We start from the raw sequence: 12,260 nt of genomic DNA, 5'->3' as shown, positions 1-12,260 counted from the left end.
ACTTGAGAGGTTGTGATCTGTTGACTTAGCACATGTTCACTTTAGGTAGTTGCAAGGAGTACCTAATGATGCTGAACTGTTGCTTTGGACAGTTTTGGAAAAGAGAGACGCTTTAAATATCTTCATTATCATGATTTCTACATAAATGAAATTAAATCAGCTTTCATTTTGCTAGCACTGAATGTCAACATAATAGTTAGTGTAGGACCTTGAAAGAAAACATGGAATTCAGAGAGGACTGCTTTCCCAGAACTGCCCATTGAGCTAGGTGTACATGAAATGCTCCCAAGTCTGAGGTCTGGAAATTAAAATAAGGGAACCTGAAATGCTGAGCTTGGGCTATGTATTGCTTTACAATTGTTATTGTTTTACACTGGGAGGAATATGTAAGGAAACAGATCATTTCTAGCTAGGTTTGCTTGTTGTATTATGAAATTATATCATAACACCATCACTACTCACTGTTCTCAGAGGTACTGAAGTGACACAGATGTTGATGGGAGGGAAGAGACAGTTTCTTGTCTTTTTGGCTTCATTCTGGCCTCAAGAACTGCCTTCTCATAATTCTTCTGTCTCAGTTTCTAGAGGAAAATAATGATATTATGTAGCAGAAGTCTCTCGCTGTTGCTGAAGATCTTCAGCTCTGTCCTAGGACTTACTTGTATTGAAAGATTTCTCTTTGGCAGCAGCATTCATTGTGGACATGTTATGCACAAATGAGAGAAAAACACGTCCAGAGAATTGATTCTAAATTAGAGATACACGAAACTGGTCTGGAAGGCAAGGTTGGGAAACAGCTGAAGAAGTAGGACAGTTTAGCCTTGTTTGAAGTGGAAGCAATAAAGTCCTCTGTATCATTGTTGTGTACAATACCCATGTACAGCTTATTCATGCAGCCTCTGTAAAGGCAGCAGGGCACATTTCATCTGCCTTGGCAACACTGTCTCTTTTCTGATGGAGATTCATCCCTGGTTTGTTAAAGAATTACTATTGGTTTGGTGACTAATACTCCATCTTGTCTCTCCTGCTGTTCAGTGCCTGAAGAACAGCTGCATAACATCGATGAGTATGATCTCAATGTTGTCCGCCTCTGCTTCCAAGCTTTCCTCCCTGATGAACACGGCAACTACACATTAGCTCTTCCTCCTTTGATTTCCAACCCCATCTATGACAACAGTAAGTACCAACTCAATCAAATGTGTACCTTTTTCTTTTTTTCCCCCCCTTTGTTTTTCTTTTTTCCTTGGGGTGAAAAATGCCAGGCCAGTTTCTGAAGTCAGCACTGGGTCACTTTGGTGGTTTGGGACTGCTAGATGCATGTCTAACCCATGGCAGGTCAGTGAGTGTGTATTCAAAAGATGATCCCAGGGTGAAGTGCTGACTGAGCAGAGTTAGAATTGTCCATCACATCCATGGTCTCCAGGAACAGGTGATTTCTCAGCCCTGGTTCTTTCTTGCAAGCCTGCAAGAAAATGCTGCTTCTGACATGCCAAGCAATTAAAATAAAAAGTAGTGAGATGGATGGCTGTCATAAGACAGATCTGTTTTCCAAAGGTGTCCTCTAAGGCCTTTTTGTACTCTGAGGAGTCTTGCCTTTGCCTGTGAGAGCTCTAGAACAGGACATGAGAGAGTTTCCCAGTAGGAAGCTTTATAGATCAGCTTTGTATCCTGGTCAGTTGCTGTTTTCAGTGTTTGAGTTGGTAATGGGGGAGTGTTTGTGCTCTGGAAGGATGCAGAGCATTACTTTAGCCAAAACTACTGAATAAAATGAGGTCTGCATTTTATAAAGCTGATGTTAAAATTGGGCTGATGTGGGCATAACTGCTATGAAAAGGTTGAATGTCAACTCAGGCGGTTTTGATATTTTTAGAGTCTCTTCTAGAATTATCTAGAAGGGGAACTATGTGCGTGTTGCTATTGAGAGCCCTTGTAGTACTGGAGTAATTTGTAAATAAAGTAAAACTGATGTACAAGGCTTGCAGCTATGTCTCAGATGCCATTTAGAAATGTGCCAAATCATGATTACTTGTCTGCGTTGATTGACGTCAGTCTTTGCTAAGCTGCTGAGATGACAGATAGCTCTGTGGGGGGAAGTGTGGGGTTTTAGTGTGGGTGTATGTGGGCAGCTTCTGATATACCAGAGGTATCTAAAATCCTCCATGTAACGTAGCAGTGGTGTAAATAAACTGATGCGTAGCTGCAACCACAAATCATAAAAATTAAGCTGCTTTTGTCTGGAACAGTGGTTTCAGATCTGAATTTCTTTTTTAAATCTCAGCCTTTTTAAACCTGCTCTGTCAGACTGAACTGGGTAAGGTCAGGTGATAACATCAGATAAAAGATAAAATTGTACAGTACAATGGGCTTGGAGATCCTAGGTCGTGAGATTTCAAGCTTTCACAGATCTGCCCAGATCAAAAGCAATAAAATTATTCAATTTTCTGAAAACTGAACGTTTTAAATCTAGTTTTTTCTTTGCTTTCTAATACTTCATAGTCTCCACCTGCTTTGGATAGTAGAGGTACATAAGAACAAAGTTAACATATTATGGGGGCAGGCACATTAGCAGACTGCAAGCTGGTAAAATCCAGTGTTCCAGGCAGCTTCTGGTTTCAGTTACTTCAAACCTGAACTGGTTTTGAACAGAAATTTCCCAAGTTTTGCATCGTACCATACTGAGAACTCTAGGGAAGAGTCAGATGAAGCAGCTCACCATTTCTGAGAAATGAGGTTAGGAGGAATGTGTTCTGCTCTTGTTGAAAGGGACATGATTTGGAGGGAGAAACTCATTTTTCTAGGGATTTGTTACCAGGGATGTCTTTCAGGGAGCGAGGAACAGGAATCGGGCAGGAGTCAAGGGCCTGACAGAGTGGCACATCCATGTTTGCTGGCATTTGTCTGTCTTTCCTTCATCCTTCCTTCTAAACTCTCCTTAAAATAAAAGCCCTATCAAGAAGCTCCAGCCTAAGAGACCTTCCCTAAAACCTGTTAGAAGCACACTGAGTGCCGTTCAAGCACAGAGAAGTGAAACAAAGGTAAAATTAGGCTTCTTGTTGAAATTCTTAATTTATCCTTCCTGTGAAAAACACACCATGACACTGTCAATCATATGATCCTGTGCTGTTTCTGGGTTTCTTTTGTTTCCCCTCCCTTCAAAGTTTCTGATTCATTCATCAAGTGAAGTGGCAGTGTCATGTAGTAAATGAGGCACTCGCTTCTTCTAGTAATAATAATAATAGTAATAGCTGCAGATAGTAACTACGTAATTGGGTCTGGCCTGAGGTTAGCATGAGTTCTGTTTTAAGCAGTCTGTGTTGTGCTACCATCTACCTGGACTCAGCAGGAATTGACTCAATCTGAGAGTCTAAAGTAGACATCTTAATATTTTATATGAGGATGATAACCTTGAGCTTTGGTTTTGTGTTTCATTTCTGTGCCTGAAACAGGGAGCCTGTGGTGGTGGAGCCTTGTGTTGCTGTGGTGGTAAGAGGTTTGGTTTCTGGGTTGCAAAGTGGCAACCGGGTTCTTCCAGGGGTTTTAAGAACATGTGGAATTGATGTCTTGATGTAAGAAGATGAGAAGAGAACATTATGGCACAGTGTAGTCTTGTTCTGGTGGAATTAGAGGGGTGCAGTAAATGAGACAGTAGCAGAGAAACAAGCTCAGTTACTTCATATGTTACATGAAGGAAGGGTCTTAAAGTTTGTATGTGCTTAGAAGCATCAACACAGCGTGGAGGCACAAGGGCTGACCTTGAAATTCGAAAGAGTTTTTCCATTCTGGCATTTTTGTTTGTTCTTACTTCTGCATCTGCATCACTATATCGTGACATGAGTTCCCTTTTAAATAAATTGTAGCAAACCCCACAAATCCCCAAGGGGGGGACTCTTCATTCCTGTCTGTATCAACCCCCCCAGGAAAACTGCTGGTCCAGACATGGTCAAGTAGTGCTTGTCTCCATCCTGCATGAGTCCCCCGCAACTGATGGGTTCTATGCATGCAGTGGGCAAACTTGGGTAGTGGCTAATTTATTGTGACCTATAGTGCTGCCAGAGGTTGTGTACAGGGCAGATCTCTCACCAGCTTTCATGATTGTTGTCCATGTGTCTACAGCTTGGAGTTGAATTTTGAACATTCTGGGGTGAAATCTGCTACCCTCAGTAAAGGCACGAATGTTAGATTCCTAGACCTGTCCTCAAATACATGGAGAGATGAGCAGAGGAGAGGTTTGATGACCAAGCATGTGTGATGCTCTAAGAGGGAAATTTTCTGACTTGCTAGCCCAGCTTGTTCCTGAGAAGCATGAGTGTAACTGGTAATCAGTCCCTCAAGGAACTGCTTGTATTCTACAGCTTGAAGGGCAGCAGGGCCAAGCAACATAACATCATTGCCACTAGAATTGTTAGGGAGTAAGTGGCAGAGCTGCGCTGGTATCTTGTGTTCAGAGGTGAGCAGCCAAGAGCTTTGTTTCTGAATTTCTTCTATGGAGCAACTTGTTTAGTGTGGATTTTGGGGTGTCACACTCCTCCAGCTGCTGCCTTCCCTTCATGTGCTTTAGCTCCCATCACCTCATTGTCAGAAGTGATGAAGTTACTTTCTCATCAAATTTGCCTGTTCCTTTCCAGGAGCCCCCAATACAGCAGAATTGAGAATTTGTCGTGTGAACAAGAACTGTGGAAGTGTAAAAGGCGGGGATGAAATATTTCTACTCTGTGACAAAGTCCAGAAAGGTAAACAACCAATTTTTTTTCTTTTTCTCTGCCCCAAATGGCTGACACTACCACTTGATAGCTGGGGAAGGAAAGCCCTTCACCACCCTCGTGTGTAAGTGGTCTGGTTTGGTAGCTGGGCAGAACAGCTTCCCAGTTCAAGGGCTCTCAGCACCTCTGCAAGATACTCAGTGCTTTTGAAGTCGAGCCACCTACTTTCCATCTGAACTCTGGGTCAGCCTCCTTTCTTTGTTCCCCTTCCCCCTTTTTTTCTGCCACAAGTTTTCAGTTTTCTTCTTCAGTCTAACAAGCATCTTCTGTTTCTAATGGACTAGATGACATAGAAGTCAGATTTGTCTTGGACAACTGGGAGGCCAAAGGTTCCTTCTCACAAGCTGATGTTCACCGTCAAGTTGCGATTGTGTTCAGAACGCCCCCGTTTCTCAGAGACATCACCGAGCCCGTCACAGTGAAGATGCAGCTGCGAAGACCTTCAGACCAGGAAGTCAGTGAACCTATGGATTTCAGATACCTACCAGATGAAAAGGGTATGGCTCCAATTAGTTGAGTTTCTGAAAAGCCATTACCAGTGCTGAACTCATATGGATAATAAATGGTAACTTAATTGGTAAAAATTCTACAGCAGGGCTTATGCAAAGTAGATTTTTTGTTTTTAGAAGAAACAGGAGTCGGTTTGCTCTCTTTTAATGAAAATATCAAGAATCCCGGTTAATAACATTGTCTCGGCCAGTGCTGTCATATCTGAAATGTTTTCTTTTAACTACATTTTGCTAAAATTAGGGGCCACTAGTAAAAGTTTTAGAAACTTCCTTTACTATTTATATCAAAGAGAAATGTAACACTTTTTCCTTCCATGCCTTTCTCTGTAGATCCATATGGCAATAAAGCAAAAAGGCAGAGATCAACCTTGGCTTGGCAAAAGCTCATACAGGACTGTGGTAAGGAAAATATTTGTCTTTTTCTTGTTAGAGTGGAGTCACATTTAGATGGAGTTGCTTTCTATATAAGCAAACATTCAGTGCAAACTCACGTTTTCTTCCATCGCAGGATCAAATGCAACAGAAAGGCCCAAAGTATCCCCATTCCCCACTGTCACTTCGGAAGGGAAGCTGATTAAGACAGGTAGGTTTTTGAATGCACGTCCCAGTCCAACAGTGGTTTGAAACAGATTGTGTCCAGTTGCTGCAGGGTCTTTTTCTGGCGGGCACTGAAGTTCTCAAGACAGCAGCAGTATCTATCTTGCTTTCCCTCCTCCTCTTCCTCCTCCAGGTTTTTCTCAGAGCCTCAGCCATGCTGCAACACCCCCTTTGCACAGGAGGGGGCTACACATTCTTCATCTTTAAGCAGTGCCTGCTTTTAGCCTTAATTTATATAACTACTGATTTTTCTCTGTATCAGGTACTCAGTCTTTCAAACCTGTGCCTGGTTTCTGGTCTTCCCTCCTTTTTCCTTGAAATTCTAGTATTGGAGGTTTCTTCCTTTTTGAGGGTATTTCTAAAAGTACCTTCTCTGGGACTTTTGACTGTACAAATGAAAACAGTCAGGTTTATACTTAAATGTGTGTTTCACCTTCAGCATTTGCTGTAAAGGGGGATAGCTGTCTTGGTGCTGTCCAGAAATCCAGGGTCTGCCTGTGAGAGTAGTTAAGCAAGTGCAGATGCACATATACTCTTACTAAGATAGCACTGTTTCTGTTTTGCTTTTTACTGTTTGTAATTAAAAGAAATATAAAATGCATTTTTTAAAAAATTAAGATGTCTTTAAAACACAGTCACATCTTTCTTTTCCATAGAACCAAAGATGTTTTCATCCCCACCGATGATGCCAGGGTTCTTATCCAACACCAGTCAGATCTACCCTGTATGCAACCAGATCCAATCGGCTCCGGGGGGCACAGGGAAGCCAGACTCACTCTCCTCATACTGGCAGCAGCTGTTCAGCTCAGCCCCCCAGGCCGGCAGCCTGCTCGGCACCCACCCCCAGAACAGCTTTGTGGCAGATGTGCCTCAGCCTGATGCTACTCAGGGCAGCAGCTCTCTCCTGACTTTCAGCGACAGCCCCCTGAGCTGGCCTGATGAGAAGGATTCGGGCTTCTACCGGAATTTCTGCGCCGCCAACGGGATGGGAACGGTGCCGGCGTCGGCTGCAGACGCGCAGAACCTGTCGAGTAACAGCATCGTGCAGCAGGCGCATGCTGCCAGCATCTCCACAGCCAGCATTGTCAGCATGGAGACCGATGACATGAACTGTGCCAGTATGAACTTCGAGAAGTTTAACCGAGTGTTGAATGCCAGCAATCCCAGGCAGCAGCTCCATCAGGTGCCTCCTGCTTGCCCTCCAGGAGCGGCCCCAAGCAGCACGCCTTTTAGTTCGCAGCCTAACTTAGCTGACCCGACAATTTACGGTTATCTAGACCAAGAAGTTTTAAGCCAATCGAGACTATCCACCCACCCCATCCCAAACCACTCGAATAGCATTGCAGATAACCAGTTCTATGACACCGATGGTGTCCACCCTGACGAGCTCTATCAGTCTCTCCAGTTGGATAGCATCTTACAAAACTATAACCACTGAGCCAGCCCTGCCGGGCTGCCAGCGGGTACGTAGCGCTTTCCAAGCTGTGTGAAGAGGAGGAACTTACCCTTCTGGAGCCCCTGCTTTCTCTTTTCAAAATGTTACTATGCAAGTTTCATCTTATAATTTCAGGTTATATATTAAAGCCCAAAGACTGGTGCCCGTTAAGAAAAGAGGTGGGAGTTTGGGGTTCTGTACCTTAAAAGTACCTTGTATGCATATTTTTCCACTGTTGGAAAAGGGAATTTTTAAGTGTTAACACTTAAATCTTCCTTACCTGTGGGGACTGTAAAAGCTGGCATCTCCAGAAGGGTTAAAGTTTCACATACTTTACAGGGTTAAACTTGTTTGAAAAATAACCATTTTTGCTATGGAAATTAAATTTTGATAGGAGAAAAATTAGGCGGGGGGCGGAGAATGGCACACGGGCACTCTAGTTCAGACTCATTTAATTATGTTAAAGTTACTCCACTTACTTGACAGGTGTAGGTTCCTTACCCTCTTTCATGTAACATATCCTTCTCCTAAAACAAGACCCTGCATTGATTTTCCACGTTTTCACCACACTCCATTTGCTTTGAAGGCAAATCTACTCGAAAATTTTTTTAATGACTATGTCATTGTTAGATATATTTTTAAAAGACCGGAAGGTTTGAGTTTTTAAATAGTCCAGCTCTGTTGTACATCAATCACTGCACAAAAGAATGAACAGAAAGTGAGGACTCTGCACTTCATCCCAAGTGCACTATATTAAATGGCAGACCCCTGTTGCTTTAGGAATGGAGCACACTGTTATTTCTCTGGAAGTTGTTTTGTTTTCTTTTAATTTTTTTTTTGTGTGTGAGGGGGTGCAGCTGCAATGTGTATGTGATTTTGAACAGCAGAAATACGCTGAGCTGAAGCGTCTACTGCTCCTCTCCTCAGGTATACCAGCAGTTTCCTGCTATGCAAGTGACTGCTCAACAGGCAGCTCAGATCCTGCCTCCCCACCATCCCCTCCCAAGAAAAGCTTTGGGGCACACCCAGGGGCAGTTTTAGTACAGCCTCATCTAGGTGCACTCGACTAACCACTTAAGGCCATTTCAGTCAGTACTAATTAAAAACACTCTGCTAATCTCTGTATCAGAAACTAGAACTTCCTCCCTTCCACTTGCTTCTCAGTTTTTGTTCTCAGCCTGAGTTGCAAGCTGTTTGGGGACAGCTTGCGTGGGTGTCACTGACTCAGTAAGACACTCTACTCTGTGTTATAGGGCTTTGCTGTTTTATTATTTTATTTTTTTTAAGAAGCAACACAGCAATAAATAGGTGAATATTTCTTAAGTTATACAGCTGGTTTGTATGGCAGATAAAGCTTAAGAATCTAATCATTAATGTTCACCAACATAAAACAGCATCATAGAAAGAAGCAATAAAAAAATCCCATACTTGGATATATGTAAAAACCCCAAAACCCTGCAACTCCCCAATCAAAAAAGCCATGTGAGATGTGTAGCTGTACACAAGGCAGAAAGGAGCTCCAAAAAACCCTCTGTGGTTTGTAGGAAAGCAATGACTAACTGCAGTAATTCATGGCATTCCAATAAGGCGCTGCAGCTGTAATGCCTTACAGCGGCTTCCCAAGTGTGAGGGAATATGCTCCTCCAATGATGTGTGGGATAAATGAAGTTTGGAAAACTGCTTCCCCTAACTCCAGCTACACAGCTCAACTAATTGAATTGCCATGTTTTAAAACATTTTTCCTTCACTTCTGCATCCCTCTGTTGCAGTCTTAAGTAATAGAAAGACCAAAGAGATGTAAAAGAAAGCTTGAAATGTGTTTATTCAGTTCTTTTTTTTGAAGTTCTCAATTTTAAGTATATTAAATGTAAACATTTTACTCACTTCATAGAAAGCTCTTTATAGTACAATTTGTTTTTACTGTATAATTAAATATTTTCAAAGTTCTGTTTTCCTTTGTAAACGAGTTGGTTTGGTAATTAAAAAACTGGTTATACTAAGTACTTAGCTTCTGCAACCTTCTCAGATTCCTGATGTCCCTCACTGCAAGAAAGCCAGAGAAATGGAAGAAGGTAGGATATGGGGTGCTTCTCCTGATGCTATTTGGAGTATTTTCTGCTCACAGTTACCATTTGCCACTACAAAATCTAAAGCCATATGTACAGTGGGGGGCTGTCTGCACTCAGCCAATTTTTTGTGGCAGACAAAGTGACCTTTGAGTTGGAAGGGCAGAGAGGACAGATGCTGTCATGCTCTGCCAGATCAGCTGCAGCTTTCTAAAGGTTCAGCTAAGATAATGCAGCAAAAAAAAAAAAAAAAAAAAAAAAAAAGCAGGGGGAGGAAGTTAGAGGTGATCAGTTGTTTAAGAGAAACACAACAACTTTATTTTGAGTCCTTCCAGGGTAGATAAGGATGGTGCTATGGAACACCACCTGGCATTTTTCATGTAACATGCTAGAAAATATTTGCTTTTTTCATACATGCCTTGTAAACAAGATTAAAGCTTATTCTCACAAAACATCCTTGTTGCCTACCCATAAGTAGGCATTTTACTTTTAAAAGCAAAATGAAGGCCAAAGTACATTATTATTGCTGCAATATTCATTATAGATTAGGATAGCTCTTAGTATTTAGCTCGTCTTAGAAACCGCAAACTTAAAACCAGCCTTTAATCTGGTTTAAAAAGCAGATTACATCTCTCACTTTCATATTTTCACATGATCCCTGAACAATAACAAGCTAAAGAGCTGTGGAGATATTTTCCCCCTCCTCCTTTGGATAATCCACACTCATAAAAAATAAGCAATTTGGGAATTTTTGGTGGACCTCTGTACATTGTTTGGAAAAGAGATCAGACTCTGCACTTTCAGTGTAATCTTTATGGCCTTGTTTATATGTACTTTGATTCTTAACACGATCTCCACCATCAGCATGGTGGAAAGAGCTGTGGACTGGAGCACCTCACGTGTCCCTATACTCCAGCAGGAGCTCTCTCAGCTTCTGCCTCGTTAGTGCTCTTTCCTCCTTAGAACACCTCTTTTTGTGTCTGGTGTGTTTATAGTACAGTCTTGTTTACAGTAGCTTATGGAATTTATAAATCATTTTAGCTCATTTTGAGTTTCAAGAAGTCACATCGATACGAGACTGAAATTCTCTTTTGTTTGCTTTCTGAATTCAATTTCTTAATTTTTCCATCATACATGACACTTCCTTTCTGGGTACAGATTATTATCTGTGACTGCTACTCCTGGAATCTGTTGCTCATAATAGTTTTCAGATTCAAAACAAACAAAAAAAATCCAACACAACCACCAAACCTCTTGTCTGAATCATGTTCCTATTATTCTTGTTAGAAAAACAGGAGCTCCTGAACTACTGCTGTACTTCTGTTACACCGTACTAGGAAAACAAATGACATGAGACAAGTTTGACAGCCCATCACAGGCAGAGTGTGTAGTATTTACACTACTTTTTCAAGATGAGTTTTTAGGACCTCCTTAAAGATAATTTATAAATCCTTTTTTGAGCCTTCAGCTGAAGCTGTCATGCAGCTGCTCTATTAGGAGGTCCTGGCACCAACAAACTGAAGGTAAAGCAACTCAGTAAACCTCCCTGTCTCCCCGCAGCAGTTCCTGCCAACTATTGCCCTCTTGATTTCTGAAATGTTAATTAACAAAGAGCCCTTAAATTCCAAACCTTAATTTCTTGTCAGTAGTTTAACTCTCTTCTGTACTTAAGGTCAGAAGAAGCATCTTCCTAATGTGTAGGAATATAAGCAGGATATAGGTGTATCCTATAAACAGGATATAGGTGTAGCAGTAGCTTTTCTAAAGGATGTAGGTGGTGCTTCTTATGAAACATTTAAAATCACATGAGCAAAGAGAAAAACTCAGGTCTTCTCTGTTCCAGGAAAGTTCCTAGGCAACGTTCAGCTCTTCCAGGCATCCCTCCAGGTCTAGGTACTACAAAAAAATTACTACACTACAAACCAAAGCTTTTTATCTCTGTCCTGGACTCTCAATAACTACATTCTTTGGAACATTTTATATTTCTTGCACTTTGAAATTCTTGGTATTCCTATTGTTATTCAGATTTCCATCATGCATCACTGCCAGAAGTTCCCAATCTTTTTATATATGGTGACTCAACTGGGGAAATCCTATACCTGAAGAGGACTGTAACCAGGCCAGAGAACCCAAACGTCTCGACTGTGGTTTCCAGGAAGCATGGCTGATGTTTTTAAAAAAGAAAAAGTTGGCCTGAAGTACCAAGTTTTCCTTTTAAAACTTTTTCCCTTTGAAAAGTACTTTGTCTGGGAGACAAATTTATCTGCCTCAAACTGATACTGACTAAAAAGCAATCAGCAGAGAGCAGAGCATTGCCTCATTCCAAACGCTATACTGCTGGTTTCAGTTTCCCTGATTTCTGGAATTTCCTGCATGAACTGTGCTCAGAAAAAGTTAGGATTGGGTTTCAGGTAACTTGGTGCTACCTGCATTCAGTCAAGAAAGCTGCAGCATCCAATATTGACAGTTTAAAAGAAAACCTGGCTTGAGGGAGGGCTATTTTTAATTGAAACATCTTAAAATATTGCAGAAAGCATATTTAATGCACAACATTTGCACATTACACCATTTATCTTTTTCTTAATTGTTTTTCTAAAAAGACTTAGGATCAATACACTAGCTTACCAAAATCATTTATGTACAGAAGAAATTAAAATAAGGCCAGCGATTGAACCCATACTACCTGTTCCAGAATGTTCAAAGTTGATTCAAGGTAATAGTATCCTTTGCCAGATCAACATGATCCAAATGTGAACTGAAATACTTTGCTACCCAGATGTAAAAAAGTGCAGTGTTCAGTAATCAGCTGCTGACAGAGGAGGTGCTTCTGCCTTGTCCCAGCTTGAACAGTTAATCATCCAGTGCTGGAGGCCAGTCAATGTCAACAGACTAG

The 12,260-nt window shown here is 41.5% G+C and overlaps 2 protein-coding genes across 6 annotated transcripts in view; one reads left to right on the top strand and one right to left on the bottom strand.

The window, feature by feature from the left end:
* The window catches only part of REL (REL proto-oncogene, NF-kB subunit), a 32,084-nt gene extending 22,484 nt beyond the window's left edge, over positions 1-9,600 (top strand). For both annotated transcript variants that reach the window (XM_030446684.1, XM_030446685.1), the window contains 6 exons: positions 1,036-1,176; positions 4,626-4,730; positions 5,045-5,257; positions 5,600-5,668; positions 5,778-5,852; positions 6,523-9,600. In XM_030446684.1, coding sequence (XP_030302544.1) covers positions 1,036-1,176; positions 4,626-4,730; positions 5,045-5,257; positions 5,600-5,668; positions 5,778-5,852; positions 6,523-7,304 — 1,385 coding nt within the window. In that variant the 3' untranslated portion in view covers positions 7,305-9,600. The remainder of the gene's footprint in view (positions 1-1,035; positions 1,177-4,625; positions 4,731-5,044; positions 5,258-5,599; positions 5,669-5,777; positions 5,853-6,522) is intronic.
* PUS10 (pseudouridine synthase 10) overlaps positions 9,105-12,260 on the bottom strand; it is a 34,843-nt gene continuing 31,687 nt past the window's right edge. For all 4 annotated transcript variants that reach the window (XM_030446686.1, XM_030446687.1, XM_030446690.1 and 1 more), the window contains one exon: positions 9,105-12,256. In XM_030446686.1, the coding sequence (XP_030302546.1) occupies positions 12,218-12,256 (39 nt within the window). In that variant the 3' untranslated portion in view covers positions 9,105-12,217. The remainder of the gene's footprint in view (positions 12,257-12,260) is intronic.

The sequence above is a fragment of the Calypte anna genome, chromosome 3 (assembly GCF_003957555.1).
Source record: "Calypte anna isolate BGI_N300 chromosome 3, bCalAnn1_v1.p, whole genome shotgun sequence".
NCBI classification, from domain to species: Eukaryota; Metazoa; Chordata; class Aves; order Apodiformes; family Trochilidae; genus Calypte; species Calypte anna.
This window is presented reverse-complemented; position numbering and strand designations above follow the sequence as displayed.